The sequence below is a fragment of the Propithecus coquereli genome, unplaced genomic scaffold, assembly GCF_000956105.1.
Source record: "Propithecus coquereli isolate 6110/MARCELLA unplaced genomic scaffold, Pcoq_1.0 Scaffold553, whole genome shotgun sequence".
Classification (NCBI taxonomy): domain Eukaryota; kingdom Metazoa; phylum Chordata; class Mammalia; order Primates; family Indriidae; genus Propithecus; species Propithecus coquereli.
Window position 1 is genome coordinate 705,903 of NW_012151430.1, and position 16,831 is coordinate 722,733.

The 16,831-nt window shown below is 36.4% G+C and overlaps 1 protein-coding gene across 2 annotated transcripts in view; it reads left to right on the plus strand.

Annotated features, from left to right (window-relative positions):
- Positions 1–16,831, plus strand: part of FNIP1 (folliculin interacting protein 1) — a 109,215-nt gene that overhangs the window by 55,313 nt on the left and 37,071 nt on the right. Inside the window, exons 3-8 of one of the 2 annotated variants that reach the window (XM_012657632.1) lie at positions 349–483; positions 5,327–5,427; positions 5,680–5,754; positions 7,347–7,438; positions 12,764–12,847; positions 14,179–14,250. In XM_012657632.1, coding sequence (XP_012513086.1) covers positions 349–483; positions 5,327–5,427; positions 5,680–5,754; positions 7,347–7,438; positions 12,764–12,847; positions 14,179–14,250 — 559 coding nt within the window. The remainder of the gene's footprint in view (positions 1–348; positions 484–5,326; positions 5,428–5,679; positions 5,755–7,346; positions 7,439–12,763; positions 12,848–14,178; positions 14,251–16,831) is intronic. The other variant, XM_012657633.1, reaches the window with a different exon arrangement.

Genomic DNA, 16,831 nt, shown 5'->3' on the forward strand with positions numbered 1-16,831 from the left:
GTAAGAGCATGAAGGAGTCTTGAGACCAAATAATTTGAAAACTGCCTCAGTATATTGTCAGTATTAATGAATATTGTGTAGGCCATGGTAATGTAGAAAAATTCCCGTGATTTCATAATGTTGGTACGAAAAGTACCATACAGATTCCACAAATATAGTTATGAGACAAAGACTAGAAAGCAGTACTGGAGAAGATACAGGAAAATGCAGATTAGTCATTATATTTAAGGTTATATTATTTTGCTTTATTTCATCTGTGGTTTTCCTAAAGGTTTCTATACTGTGATTAAATTTTTATATGGTGAAAAATCTGTTCAGATATGAATGGGACTGTTCTCTGTGTTTCAGAAACTCTGTAGTGATGCTCAAGTTAAAGTCTTTGGGAAATGCTGCCAACTAAAACCTGGAGGAGACAGTTCTTCCTCTTTAGATAGTTCTTTGACTTCATCTTCTGATATAAAAGACCAGTGTCCTAAGTATCAGGTAAGATCATTGATGTCATTTATTTATTCATTCATTTATAAATATGTTTGAGCACCATCCTGCGGACTGAGGATATAATAGTGATTAGTTCTTATCTTCCTAGATCTTACATTGAAGCTGGAGGGGTAGATAATTAAACAAGTAAGTTTATCAACTTTGATAAATCTTAGGATAGGGGAAGAGAGCTTGGGAATAGGTAGCAGGAGTATTTTATTTTCTCCTTTTATTTCCCAATTCAGATTTATTGGTCATCAGAATAATTTCTTATATACTTTTTCATTATTGAAATATGAAGATAAATATACAGTTGTATTATGAAATTAGAGTATGATTGGAAGTATACACAATCAGAAATGCAGTTTTATTTTTCAACAAGTGATGTGACTCTTCTTTTAAAATACAGAATTAATCAAATCTGTAACTACATAAGAACTTCTCTATAAATCTAGTACATTTTACGTAAGATCAGTGTTTGATTGCATGCTAAGCACATGTCATTTGATGTGAATTTATTTGTATCATCCAAGTTGGCATGAATCACAAGTATTTTACATTTAGCAATACCAAAATAGAATTTTGGGTTTTTAAATTATCGGTAATGAGATTATGTTTTGACGGAAATTGATCCTTATACTTTATCAATAGGACAGTATATGCGAAAGGAGTCTGAAATTACTAAAAATCCAGATGTTAGATGCCTTCTTCTGTCCTCCTCCACCTCAGGCACAATACCATAACAAACTGTAATAGTGCTCTGCCACGTAACACCATCATGAGTTATGCCGGTTTGCACAATTTGGGAAGTTTTCCAATTTGATCAGTTGTGCACACTTACCTTTCTTATATTGTGTGGTTTAAAATAAATATTAGCAAACTGATCCAGATGGTAGAAACCCTGAAGCATTGAGTGATTATAATCTCATTTTGCATCAGAATCCCTAGAGATTTGTTTTTTTAGCAAGGAAGCATCAAATTATTGTAGCATGGTTCGTAACACTTGATAAAATATGATTTCAGGTAGTTAGAACATTATCTTTGAGTTACACAGTTTATAACAGATTGCTAGCTTTTGGCAGTGAGTACTTGGAAAGAATAGACCTTTGACATAAGGCATTTAAAAAAGGCTGCAATGATAATAGCACTTTATAATTTAATTGTAACCTTTACTGTGGATTTTGTCACTTTAAAATACCTAACATGCTAGTGATATTTATAACTATTTGGTGTATCTTAGAGTGGGCAAAGAGAACCTTAATAGCAAATTATATAGTCTCATAAAATTCAAAGAGCAATTTATTTTTATTGTATTTTGCTTTGTGAGGATTATTTTCTTTGTAAAGTAGTAAAAATCTATAAATGCCTTGACATTTAAATTTATATAGGTTGCTTAATATAAGAAACAATAATTTTAGTCAAAATAACAATAGAGTTAGGAAAAAAATGAGCTCATAAGGGAAGGCTCTCATCTCTGTCACTAGCCTGAGGTAATTTAGGTTGCCAAGTAAGATTGGCATTGATCTTCAAAAACAAAACAAAGCAAAACTACTTTATCACTAAAAATATTATTCTACTCTGTTTCTGAAATGTTGTTTCCAAACCACTATGCCTTGAAATAAAAATTTGATCTTAACCAAATCCCCAAAATAAGTAAATTGCTTCTTATTATTTACCTAAGTATAGCAAAAATGACTTTTTTCTTGAAAAGGCAATAAACAGACACAAGAGTATAAAAGAATCACATTATAAAAAGAAAAATAGTGTGCAGGTGTATTTCTTGGCCTCCAGTTGTAAAATGGGGATCCGTATTGCTTTACTGTTGTTAGAATTTTCTAAATATTTTAGAAAACTCCTAATTCTTGATTGTCCATGATGGAACAGGTTAATGAATTTTGTAGATAATCCTTATTTACTATCTTAGATTGTTATTTAGGTCGTCTTCCTCGTTGATTGTTAGTTACATCAGTTAAGAATTGAGAAGCTGCCTGTGCAGTGGCCGTGCCTGTGGTCCCAGCTCCTCGGGAGGCTGCAGCAGGAGATCGCTTGGGCCCAGGAGTTCAAGAGTTTGAGACCAGCCTGGGCAACATAGTCAGACTTTGTCTTAAAAAACAAAACTAAACAAAACAGAACCCACCAGACAATGGCATTGGGATAGTCTCTAAAATAGCGGCTTGAACAAATCAGGGATGATTTTCCTCACATGGTAAGAATTCTTGAGGTATGCCGTACAGGCTTCAAGATGTCCTCAGAGACCAAGATTCCCTTAACTTTCTACTCAGAGTTAGTGTGTGCTTACTGCCTTGCGAGCACAAGGTGGCATCTCCGTCTGTACTGACTTTCATTTCTACCTCATTGATCAGTCCTCTGTCAAATGCATATAAATGAATAGTTCTGAAAACTGCTACTCCAGCCATAAGTATAGAAATGACTAAATCTCCTCTCTTCAGATGAGGTTGTGAAGTTCAACGTTTTCAGTTGGGCACATTGGTGCCCTGAAATAAATTGGACTTCAAAAAATAAGGAAGAAGTAGACAACAGATATTTGGTAGGAAATTAGTGATATTTGCCATGGTATCTAATTAGTAACTAAATGGATAAGCTCAGTCTTTAGCTATTTTCTGACTCCTGTGAAGACAAAGAATAATGGAAAGGAGTAACTCTTTAATCAAGAGGTTTTTTGAAAACAAGACATTCTGTTATTTCAAATGAGTCTTTTTAAAAAAAATTATGGTAAGGATACTTAATATGAGATCTACCTTCTTAAATTTGTAAGTGTATAATACATTATTGTTGACTATAGGTACAATGTTGTATGGTGTAGATCTCTGGAGCTTATTCAGATTGCTTGACTGAAATTTAGTACTGATTAGTAACTCCCCATTTCTCCTTGCCCCAGCCCCTGATAGACTACCATTCTACTCTTTGATTCTATGAATTTGAGTATTTTAGATACCTCATATAAATGGAACCATACGGTATTTGTCTTTCTGTGGCTAGCTTATTTCACTAAGCGTGATGTCCTTAAGATTCATCCATGTTGTTACATGTTGCAGAATTTTCTCCTTTTTTAAGGATGAATAGTGTTCCATTGTATGTATATACCACATTTTGTTTTTCCATTCATCTGTTAATAAACATTTAGGGTTATTTTTACATCTTAGCTATTGTGAACAGTGCTGCAGTGAACATTGGAGTACTAATATCTCTTTGAGATTCTGATTTCAGTTCTTTTGGATAAATGCCCAGAAGTGGGATTGCTGGATCACATAGTATTGTAGTTTTAATTTTTTGAGGAACTGCCATACCGTTTTTTCCATAGTGTCTGAACCATTTTGCATTCCCACCAACAATGTGTAGGGGTTCCAGTTTCTTCACATCCTCACCAGCCTTTGTTGTTATTGGTTTTTTTTAAATAGTAGCTAACCTGACAAGATATCACAATGAGGTGATATCTCATTGTGGTTTTGATTTGCATTTCTCCTGATAATTGTAACATTGAACATTTTTCCTGCATCTGTTGGCCATTTGTATGTCTTCTTTGAAAAAATGTCTATTCAAGTTCTTAATTGCCTTACTGGTTTTTTACTGGAGAGTTCTAGGAGTTCCTTGTGTATTTTGGAGATTAATCCCTTATCAGGTATATGGATTGCAAATGTTTTTTCCCATTCTGTAGGTTGCCTTTTTACCCTCTTGCTTTTATTTGCTGTGAAGAAACGTCTTAGTTTGACATGTAGTCCTGCTTGTCTATTTTTGCTTGTGTTGCCTGTGCTTTTGGTGTCATATCCATGAAACTGTTGCCAACACCAATGTTGTCAAGTTTTTCCTCCGTTTTCTTCTAAGAGTTTTATAGTTTTAGTATTTTATTTTTGCCTTTATTCCATTTTGAGTTTATTTTTGTGTATGGTGTAAGGGTCCTATTTTAATCTTTTGCATGCGGATATCCAGTTTTCCCAGCAGTATTGATTGAAGAGACTATTCTTTCCTCACTGCATATTCTTAGCACCCTTTTTGAAGATCAGTTGACTATATAAATGTGGATGTGTTTCTGGGCTCTGTTCTGTTCCATTGGTCCGTATGTTTGTCTTAATGACAGTACCATACTGTTTTGATTACTGTAGCTTTGTAATATAGTTTGAAACCAGAAAGTGTGATGCCTCCAGCTTTGTCTTTCTCAAGGTCGATTTAGCTAATTGTGGTCTTTTGTGGTTTCATATGAATTTTAGAACGTTTTTCTATTTTTGTAAAAAATACCATTAGGATTTTTTTTTTAGCTCCAAATAAATAGCCTAAGAACCATTAGAATTTTGATGGGGATTGCATTGAATCTGTAGATCGCAAATAAGTCTTATTTTTAAAAAATACAAAATGTCCCCTTTGTTGGTACCTCTTTTGAATAATAGGAGTAGTAAAAATTATTCTGTATATTCAGTGAATTCTACTTGTTACCGTCTATCCTGGAGAAACATTGCATATGTATGCGTGAGATGTGGTTAAGCATGTTCATTTGCACATTGCATTGGCAGTAGCAGAAACCTGAAGGTGACCTGTATACTCTTCAGTAAAGGGCACCAGTCTGAGGAACTGTGGTGTTTTCATGTTGTAAAATGCTGTGCAGGTCTTAAGAGGAATAAGTTAAATCTATGTATAATAACAACAAAAAAATGGTTAGTCCAACAAGACATTGTAAAATGAAGAAAATCAAGTTGCAGAACAGTGTATACAGTGTAGAATTAAAACCATTAATGTAGAATAACTATAGCAAAGGAGTTTTTAATAAAAATCAATATATGAAATAGTCATAAAGTTTTTATTTCTGAAATTTTATTAACATATGGTTATTGTTTAGGGTTCTCGATGCTCTTCTGATGCCAATATGCTTGGAGAGATGATGTTTGGCTCAGTAGCAATGAGCTACAAAGGATCTACCTTAAAAATTCATCAGATTCGGTAAGGGGTTTTCTGAATTTTTTTTAATGATCCATTTTTAGATACTCAATTTTTTTGAAGATGAGAGAATTTCATATGGTCTTTACTCAGATTAAGCATGTCAGATACTTAATTTATGATCTATGATTTTAATACTACTTCATGGTTCTTGTAACTATGCTGTGAAATCTCTGTGTCTTATAAATTTTATTCATAATAAAACAGGCATTCTGTTTTAGTTTTGACCTCTCTCTGACCTTTTTTCCATCATAGTTCCCCTCCACAGCTCATGCTCAGCAAAGTATTTACTGCACGAACTGGCAGCAGTATCTGTGGAAGTCTCAATACGTAAGTGCTCATGGATGCAGGGGGACAATGGATTATTTTAGATCCGCAAAGTGTGAAAACTAATAAACTGCTTTTAGAATTGCAGCACAGATTCAGATTTTCTACTTTCCCTTAAGTTCAAATGTTCATGGAGACCAGATTTCACTCTCAGTTGAATTTAGTTGAAAAACAGGAGACGGGGTTTCTGTTTCTTTAATTTGCTAGAACCTGTATCTGAAAGTAGAATGTTGAATGCATTTCCATTTTAGATTGACGGGCTGATTTTCAGTCTTGCAGTGCTGTGCTGAGTTAGTATCTGCAGGGGTGTGCTCTTCAGTTTTCAGATCCCTTGCAGAATTAGCTGTGCAGACAGGAGTGGCCTAGGTCAGCCAGATGGGTATTACACATTATATATATAAAATATATACATATTTTTAATAATAGCCACAGAAGTATTATAAGCTGTTAATGCCAAGATTAAAATAGAGAAGCTGAAACAGGGCAACCCTGGTTTGAGGATCATGGGCACATGCCAGAGCCTGGTAAGTGAAGCACTGGGGCTAGGGCTGGGTGGTAGCACAGTCCAGAGATGATTGTACAGGTGCCCCGTCAGGCAGGGCTCACTGGCTGGCCAGAGTCCCTCAGGATAACCCAAGGTCAGACAGGAGGCAACAGGAACCTACTCTAGACTACAGAAATTCTCTTGAACCTCCATTACTTGTTAATGCCTTAAACTTCTCTTCTGAGGAGTTTTATGAGGTAAATTTCTAATACGTATAGCTCTTTTTTACTTTTCTTTTAGGAAAGAAGGAAAGGGGGAGATGTTCTTTAAAATATTATGGATGCTTAAACAATATTTTGATGCCCAAAATACTAATTCTTAAAATTTTAATACGAAAATAGAAATAGAGATTCTACGTATTAGAATCACTGATTTTAACTATCATCACCTCAGTTTCTTCATCTTTTCTAAATTCTAACTGGTAATTCCTAAAATCTCTAGAAAGAACACTTTGCACTAAAAGCATAAAGTAATTTTATTTTTGTTATCCTGAAAGATTCCCTCAAAGAAGTAATATAGCTCACTTTTAATGTGTTAACTGAAGTTAGTTTTTGGATATCTGATTGATGATTATTCTCCGCCTTATCTTTCTCCTCCTCCTCCTCCTCCCCCTTTTCCCCTCCTCCAGATGTTTAGAAAATATTTTCAGATCCAAAATAGCAGGAGAAATCTTGCTTGTCATTTAAATCAGGATCAGCAGCTTTCTTCTTTAAAGGGCCAGTTAGTAAATATTTTTGGCTTTGTGAACCAGACAGTGTGTTAGAGCTTTTCAGCTCTGCCATTGCAGTATCAAAGCAGCCCTAGACAGTAGTACATAAATGAACAGGTGTAGCTATGTTCCGGTAAAACTTTATTTACAAAAGGAGGCAGCAGGCCAGATTTGGTGCTCAGGTTATAGTTTGCCAATCTATGATTTAGATGATTACGTTAGTTTATAGTGCTAATAGGGAAAAACTGTTTTGTACTTAAAATTTCATTGGAATGCAAAAGAATTGCCATTAAATTATAAAATAAATTTGGAATTAATTTATTTTTTTCTCCCCTTCCATAGGCTACAAGACAGTCTTGAATTTATCAATCAAGACAATAATACATTAAAGGCTGATAATAACACAGTTATTAATGGACTACTTGGTAATATAGGTAAATAGTTCCTTTGATTTTATAAGTTTAAAAAAATGTTAACAGTATAACAAGAGTTTGAAGTTAATTTTGCATAATGCATATCTGTTATAATACAGAGAATTTCAATTACTATAATCGGAAAAGCCATTTAAATTGTAATTATGTATAACATATTCTTTGAAAGCATACTTTTAATACATTTGAAAATAATATTTATTTTGTATCTGAAAAAAGAGAACTGATGAAGATATATCTAATTTGTCTTCATTGTCTTTTGTTTTTAAATTTGATGCATCTTTGAAAGGTGCTGTCATTAATGTGAAAAGTCCTGACTAGTTCTCTTGACTATTTCAGCTAAGAAGGACTGATATAATACCTTTTCTAGCCTCTCTTCCCTAACCATAAAAGTAATTTTAAAATGGCGCACATTTTTGTGACCTATAATTTAGATGAGCAGATACTCAAATTTGATGTTCCTTAAAAGATTTATTAGAATTACAGCTTATTTAGTAATTTGGTTGGCTAATCATTGTTGTTATATATAAGGTCAATATTTTAAAGTGACAAACTGCTCCTACAGTTTCTGGTCATATGTTCTAGAAGGCTCAACTAAATTCTTGCCGACAGCATTTCTAGTACATAGAGAACTGTATTAGCCCAGGGAGTGAACAGCAGTTAGAATAGTATGAATATTTCTCTCATTGCCAGTTTAGTAATAACTATTATTTATAATTAATTTTAATAAAAATTTATTATATGTATTAGTAGAAAACAGTTTTTTCAATTGAGCAGTATAACATTCTGTTAATTTTTTGAATAATTTGTGTTTATTCAAATGAGCAGTCATTTATTAAGCACCTACTACTGTGGGCTAGGCACAGTATTAGGCATGTACTTTATAGTGTGTGTATGTTTTATAGAAAAATAAAAGATCTGGTTTTTCTTAACTCACTTGATTGCTTCATTGATTTTAACAAAGTAAAAATGTGACAAAGAGTCGTTTTTCTTTATAATTTGATACTTTTCAAAGCTCCAGGGGCTTATTAAAAGCTGTTCTTTTTAATAATACAAGTACACTATCACTTGTAAAGATAAATTACACTAAAGAGGCTAGATATACTCATCTTCTGTTTTAATACAGAGTGGAAAATTAATTCATTTAATAAACTACAGACTTTAAATAATGAGCAGCTTTTTCTTGTGCACTCTTAATTATGAATCAAGGATATTTGAGCACCATGTCTTATTTTCTTTAAATTTCCAATCCATTGATCAATAAGTACTTATTGAGCACCTATAATATGCCAAGCACTCTGCTAGGCCCTGAGGATACAGTGGTGAACTAGACACAGTTCCTACCTCAATGGATTTAAATTAGTGGGAGTCACAAAAGTAATACAACAATTACTTTACGCTGTAGTGAATTCTTGGACAGAGTTAAAAGCAGGGTATAGTAAAAACGAGGAGAAGCACCTAATTCAGTGTTGGAGAATCAAGGAAGGCTTCCTTGAAGATGTGAGGCCTAAGCTTGAAGGATTAGTCAGACAGTTGGGGAAAGAAATGTTCTAGGAAGAAACAGTAGTATATATTAATACACAGACCTAGCGGCAAGAGATCATACAGTATGGGAAGCATGTGAATAAATCAGTGAGGATGGAGCACAGAGTATAGGAGTAAAGGAAATGAAAGAAATAAAGAATTGAGCAAGAGTCAGATTACAAAGGGCATCGGGGGCCACTGTGAGGAAGTTTGACGTATGCTCTGTGCAGTTAGACCCAGTGAAGGTGTGTTAGTTTGGGTCCTCCGCCTGCTTTTTGACAAGTGCCAAGACAGGATCAAACATGCAGGTTATTGTCGGGGGAATGACTGTGTGAAAGAAGACGAGGAGAGATCTGGGAAAGGCCGAGAAACCATCCGACTGCAATAAGGCCTGAGCCTGTGTGAAGGAGACAGGGATAGAAGATTCAGTGGAAGCGTCCAGCCTGCTGCATAGTTCAGAGGAGGTTTGGTGAGGCCATTGGAAGTCTTTGAGTCAGAGTTGTTTATCAGAAGTGTCCCGGGTTTCCCCAAGATGGGCCTGCCTTGGTATGCCTGCTGCGTCCAGCCGTTGGCGACCTTGCACAGATGTGGCAGTGGATTTCGGAACGCAGCAGCTGAGCTCTTGGTCAATCACACCTTTTTGTAGTTGGAGATCTTTTGAGACATATTCTCAAGGCCCCCACAGAAGGGTTTTCAGAATATAGCAGTATGATCAGATTAGATTTATATCTGCAAAAAAATACTCTAACTGCAGTGGGAATGGATTCAAGTGAGCACGTGGGATTGAGAAAAGACCTGTTTAACAGAAGGCTACTTGTGGCAGTCCAGGTAGCAGACGGTGGTGACCTGGAGTAAGACTGTGTCCGTGGGGGGAGAGTTGTTGAGAGATCCGTTAGGCAGGAGAGAGTGGACAGCATGAGCGAATTAGACAGAAGAGCAGAGGGAAAAGGAGGAATCGAGTTTGGCACTTTGCCCTCTGTGTAATTGCATGGACGGTGGTGTCATTCACTGAGAGGAGTAGAAGAAACTGGATTTGGTGATTTTAGGTTTAGGCATCTGTAGAAGTATCAGGAAATCCAAGTGAAGGTATCCGTTGGAGTTAGTTAGATAGATAGGTATAGCTACTTTAACATAAAAACCAGTGACGGTTTAATAATTTAAAAACAATAGAAATTTCATCTCCCTAACATAAAGTACAAAAGGTTGTCCCTCATTGGCAAATAGTTTTTCTCTGAGCAACGTTTTAGAGGTCCAGTCTCCTTCTTTGTGTTCTACCGTCTTGAACATGTGAGTTTCCAAGGTTGTGCTTAGCTGCATCAAGCCAATGGAAAGGGAATGATGATGGGAGAAGACATGTCCTCTTTATAACTAGCCTGCAAGTGACACATACCACTTTTGTTCATATTCTGTTGGGGGCAACTTAATCATATGTCCCGTCCTACATTTAAGAATATTTGAGAAATATGGTCCTTGGCTGGGTGGCTGCTTCCCAGAGACTACTTCATATTATGGAAAGAGGAGCACAACTCTTTTGTTCGGTGGTCAGCTGTATCTGCCATGGATTTGAGAATCCTCAGCACATAAATGATAATTTAAAGTCTAGGAATAGATGAAATGACCTAGGAAATGTAAACAGTGAGAAGGAGAGATTGTTGAAGAAGGAACCCTGGGAAATACTCGCTTTAAAGAAGGGGTAGGAGAAGTAGCACGCAAAGGAGACTGAGAAAAATAAACTGTAGAGTGTGTTACGGCAACTGAAGGAATAAAGTGTATAGTACACTATAGTCAGCATCACATATGCTGTAAGGTAATGTAAGATAGCATGGACTGCACTGGGAAACAGGAAGACTTTCGGTGGCCTAGATGGGCAGTTTCGTGGGGAGAATAGAAGCCAGAGTTGAGAAGAGACTCAAGTCTTTTGTCCAAGGTGCAAGCAGTGGTTCTCAAACTTTTTGGTATCAGGACCCCTTTCCACACTTAGAAATTGTTAGGGACTTCAAAGAACTTTTGTTTATGTGGGTTACATTTATTGCTACATAGCGTATTAGGAATAAAAACTGAAAATTTAAAAATATTTAGTTAGTAATTTAAAAATAACACTAATAATCCCTTTCATGTTAACATAAATAACATATTTTGTGAAATAACCATTTTCCAAGGCACAAAAAAAAAGTAAAAAGAGTGGTATTTTATTACCTTTTTGCAAGTCTCCTTAATGTCTGGCTTAGTAGGGGACAGCTGGATTCTCATATCTGCTTCCGTATTCAGTCTTTTGTGATACGTTATTTTGACTGAGGTGTGGTAAGAATCTCGTGATTCACAGAGATGCATAGTTGGAAGATGGAAAACTTCACAGACCCCTGAGAGAGTCTCAGGGACCCCCAGGGGGTCCTTGGACCACATTTTGAGAACTGATTAGCAATGTGGGGGGAAGGTGGAAGAGATTGAACCGTGTTTAAATGTTGGTGGGAGAAGGAAGCTACAAAGAGGATGAAATTAAAGATAGAGGGGATAAGTGGTAGAGGGAGGTTTTTGAAGGAGAACGAGGGGTCTTAGAGTTAACTTTGGAAGGGAGAGAAGGCCCTCTCAGGATTTTGTACTAAGTCCCTAGCACATCTTGAATAACATTATCTATTATTACTGCTTAGGCAGGAAGGAGGCAAAGATGGGTGAGAATTTGAGTAAGTTTGAAGGTGGGATGGTAGGAAAAAGAGGGCCCCAATATGATAAATTCTCCTGTGTGTATGCACACGTATGCATGTGCATTCTGTAGGAAACAAAGTCATATGCTGAGAGTAAGGAAGAGGTGCGTAGGGAAGGAGTTTAAAGAAATAGATAAATTTTGAAGTAACTAGAGAATGTAAGCTAGGGAAAATTGACGAAAGAGATGACCGTTGAGACATGAAAGCATTGCTACACATGTACTCTAATTATAGAAATTCTTATTACAGAAAAGTAATATCTGTTAGCAGTTTGAAAAATACAGTGTCACTTTTTAAAAGAGAAAAGCCCCCTATTCTATCCTGGTAAACCCCTACATGGCTATTTAGACTACTTTGGTTAAGCATAACTAACAGGTAACCCAGCTGCTTGCTTCCAAGCTGTAATGCTCCTTTTGGGTCTTCAGATTGTCGTCACCTTCTCTTGGTCAAGTGTGTGGCAGCCACTTCTCTCGGACAGCGAGGAGCGTGGCCTGATGGGCTGCACCGGGCTTTCCTGCTTCCTTAGTGGCTGGCTCTTGTTCTGGGAACCTTGGTTCTGTCATTACTTTGTAACTTACCACTAGATTAGAAAAAACAATTTTTAATTTGTCAGTAAGATATTTTTTCTGTTTCGCTCCTTGTTTTATGTTGTGTGCCAAGTGCTTTGGTGGTTTTCTCCTTACTGCAATTGCAGGAGAATACTGTAATCTTAAAACTGACTTTTTAAAGGTGAATTTATCTGCAAATACTAAATTATATAAATAACATTATTGTGCTTTTTTGAATCTTAAAAACATTGTTTTAGATTAGAAATGGTTGAACATTTAAAATCATTTTTACCTTGTATAGCAGAAGCTTATTTCTGTTAATTATATATGGATTTATTAATAAATAGGCATGAAATTGTTTGACATAAATCAAAGGAGGACCATCCTATTTCTAAAAAGGGAAGCCAGCTTGAAATATTCTTATTTAGTTTAAAAGTTTTCATCCGTATCTGTTGGTCTGCTCTTGTGCTGCCTTAGCTCACCTTTTTTTCCTGACGCATGGTGGCTTCTCTAACAGTCCTCTTTCATGTGTATTTTACATTTTTGCCATGTAGGTCTTTCACAGTTCTGCAGCCCCAGGCGGGCGTTCTCTGAGCAGGGCCCGCTCCGCCTGATCAGGAGCGCCTCTTTCTTCGCAGGTTTGCGATGTGCTGTGTGGGTAGACTAGTCGGTGTGCCCAGTGGCCAGAATCGGTAGTCGAGCCGCGGGAACAAGACAGGAGATGAACGCACCTGGGGAGGTTGCAGTTAAGAAAACATTTCTCAGGAAGTGTAAAAACTGAATTCCTTTCTATTGGACGTATTCTTAAAGTTTCCAGAAACTGAATTATCAGTGGAACGGACATTTTCATGAAATTTCAGTTTGTCATTTATCTCATTATGTCATAATGGTTTTAACTTTAGAATCCCAAACCAAAATTTAGTCTGAACACTATTTCTTATACTACCTCTTGGAATTTTTATTGCGACACTGTCTTGTTTCCATGGCTGAGTAGCTTTTGTACCGTAATTCACCAATTGCAGAAAATATCCAATCTTGTTATCATTGTAAAATTTGTGATCTACACTGTTCCATAAGAACAGTTTTCTTGGAGCTAAAATTTAGATGAACAAGCATCAGTATAATGCTCTAGAAAAGGCATATATGAGTATATTTGTTTAATATCATTAAATTGATGATTGTAGAGTGTGTTTTCATGTGTGTGTATCCAGGACTCTACTCACGTTCCATGTTTTCATGCATGTCAGTAGGTTACCCAACACCGTAACCTTCTAATGGGAATTATCAGAATGTGAAAATACACATTTACTTGTCATTGTTCTCAGATTGGTATCAGTTTGGACCTTCTTGTTTTAATTAATATTTATTTTCCCTGTAAATAATAGATATGAACAATGCATACTTATTACAGAAAATTTGGAAAATATGAAAAATAGGCAAAGAATAAATATTAGCCATCTTGTGAGCCAGAAATACTCCTTTTTTGCTTTTTAAACAGTATTGGGATCATACTATTCAGACAAATTTCTCAAACTTTTTATGGTGGGAGGATTTTGAAACACACATTGATACAGGCAAAATCGTAGAGTGAACCATGATGTGCTCAGCACTTAGCCCCAGCAAACTATCATTCGTACTACTCCAGTAGCTTGCTTTTTTCATTTAATAGTATGTTGTGAATATCTTTCTATGTCATTGAATACGCTTTTAAAATAATGACTTTTAGTCACCCTTGCTTCTTTAGATATTATGTCATGGATTATTTTCATACTGTGTGTCAAATTTTTAGATAGCTCTCAAAGCTTGTTCAACTGAGTAATAGCTCTTGGTGTTGGGTTGGTGTCATGCTGCTGGAAAAAAATAAGGGAATGCAATGAGATGAGCATGATTTAGTTTGCTGTTTAAAAGGAGCAACGTCCACCTTAATAGCAACGTGTTTTATAACTGACAGTTTTGTCTTGATTCACAGTTCATAGCAACCCAATGGACATGCCTGGAAGAGAACTGAATGAGGACAGAGACAGTGGCATAGCACGGTCTGGTAATGTCAGGTTCATGTAATTTATTCAGTTTTTTACGAGATTGCTGTTAGCTGGCATTGATTTTCTTTTTTGTCCTTGCCTTTAACATCCAATTCTAAGTGCACAATTCATTCATATTGATATTAGCCTTATAAGAGAACTGTGAAAAGAGTAGAGTGAAGTCTCTTAAATTTAACATTTTTCACGCTTCCTATTAAGTATGCCTGGTAGAGTATGGCCCGCATGAATGCACACTGGCTTAGGCTTAGCCAGCATAAGACAAAAAGTATTGCTTAAGGCCGGGCGCCGTGGCTCACGCCTGTAATCCTAGCACTCTGGGAGGCCGAGGCGGGCGGATTGTTTGAGCTCAGGAGTTCGAAACCAGCCTGAGCAAGAGTGAGACCCCGTCTCTACTAAAAATAGAAAGAAATTAATTGGACAACTAAAAATACACAGAAAAAATTAGCCGGGCATGGTGGCGCATGCCTGTAGTCCCAGCTACCCGGGAGGCTGAGGCAGAAGGATCGCTTGAGCCCAGGAGTTTGAGGTTGCTGTGAGCTAGGATGATGCCACGGTACTCTAGCTGGGGCAACACAGTGAGACTATGTCTCAAAAAAAAAAAAAAAAAAAGTATTGCTTAGGAGACTGCTTTGACACCATAGCAGAAAAAACACATTTCCTTATATTTGCTTGCTGCTAACTAGAGTTTAAATTGTCAGATTGTCTCTTACCCAGAAAAGCATTTTGAACCAATGTTATACTTTTTCTTTTTCAAATACAGACTCTTCGAAAATTTATATATCTAACATCTATTGAAACATGTTGGAGATTAAAAAAAAATAAAAGTAAAGCCCAGGTTCTGCCCTTAAGGAGCACAGAACATAGAGTCTACTGGGAGAATAGTTAGGAAAATCATCTGTCACAGTTCACTGTGTGATGTGTTCAGTGATAGACTTGTGCACAGAGGTTCATAGAAAGGACATCTAACTTAGCCTGCCAACAGTGCTTTATACAGAGATGATGCTTGAGTTGTGTCTTGAGAAATAAATAGGAGTTTATCCAGGCAAAGGCATGGAAAAAAGGCATTTTAGCTAAAAGGAAAAGGGTGCGTTGTGGCCCAGAAATCAGCATATACAAAAGTAGGTGTAATTTTAGGCTCGAATTACTGTTAAATATGAGAAACTTAATTCACTAAATTATAGTTATCTGCATGTGTGGTCACATTATATGGCTCTGCTATCTAAATTATGATTTACTTTTGAGTGCAAATGGAAAGTCTAACCTTACCATATACTGTAATCCCTAGGTGTACATTAGAATAAGAAGGAAAAGTTCAAAATTTTTTTCAGATGCCTGAACTCTACTTCTAAAGATTCTGATTTAGCCTAGAGAAGGGCTTAGGCATCTGAGAAACACAGCAAAATGAGAAAACCCAACATCCGATTCTGATAGACAGCTCAGGTTGAGAACCACCACTCTGATAGGAAGAGTCTCTATTTTTCAAATAATCTCATCCTTCTTTTCTAATTATTTTTGTTTTAAAGAACGTAGAGTATATTTCTTTTAATACCCTTTGCTTTTATGTACTCTAGAGATTTAGTTTTTTCTGTGGCAGGATTTTGATTCTCATTATTTTATTCAAGATTTGGGAGGTGATAAGTTTATTTATCTATACTTGATTTTCTTTCTTTTTTAAAATACAAACAGCTTATCACATAAAAGAAAGATCGAAAGTAAAGAAGGAAGCTACACAGAGTGAAAATACGTTCCAGCAAGAGTGGAAGCGGGTCAGTCTCCACGAGTGGAGAAAGACCTACTTGATTTTCTTTATCTGTAAATTGAAGGGTCTGGCTAGACTGATCTGTAAGGCTGCTCCAAGTCATTGAATTAATTCATATATGCCATTTAGGTTAATTATATGTTTTCTTCTTTTTCTTTTTCTTTTTTTTTGAGACAAAGTCCCACTCTGTCGCCCAGGCTAGAGTGCCATGGCATCAGCTTAGCTCACAGCAACCTCAAAGTCCTGGGCTCAGGCGATCCTCCTGCCTCAGCCTCCCAGGTAGCTGGGACTACAGGTGCACTCCACCACGCCCAGCTAGTTTTTTCTATTTTTAGTTGCCCAGCTAATTTTTTTTTCTATTTTTAGTAGAGATGGGGTCTCGCTCTTGCTGAGGCTGGTGTCGAACTCCTGACCTCAAGCGATTCTCCCACCGTGGCCTCCCAGAGTGCTAGGATTACAGGCATGAGCCACCGCACCCAGACTTCTTCTTTTTCTAAATACGGTCATTTTAAATACTAGAGTGTAGTAAAATGTATTTTTTCCAAATTTAGGTTAGCATTTTATTTTTCACTGGAGCCATACCCAGATTAGTTGTACATGACCCAGTCTTAGAGTATAAAGTTTTACAATACTAATTGCTTAAATGTCTCTACAGAAAGTGGTTTACACCTAATGGGTGCAGTGCGCACCCACTGGGGGCTGGACACACTTGAAACCCTGACTTGGGTGGGGCAAGGGCAATCAATACACGTAACCTAAACATTTGCACCCCCGTAATATGCTGAAATAAAATAAAAACATAAAAAATAAAAGAAATAAAA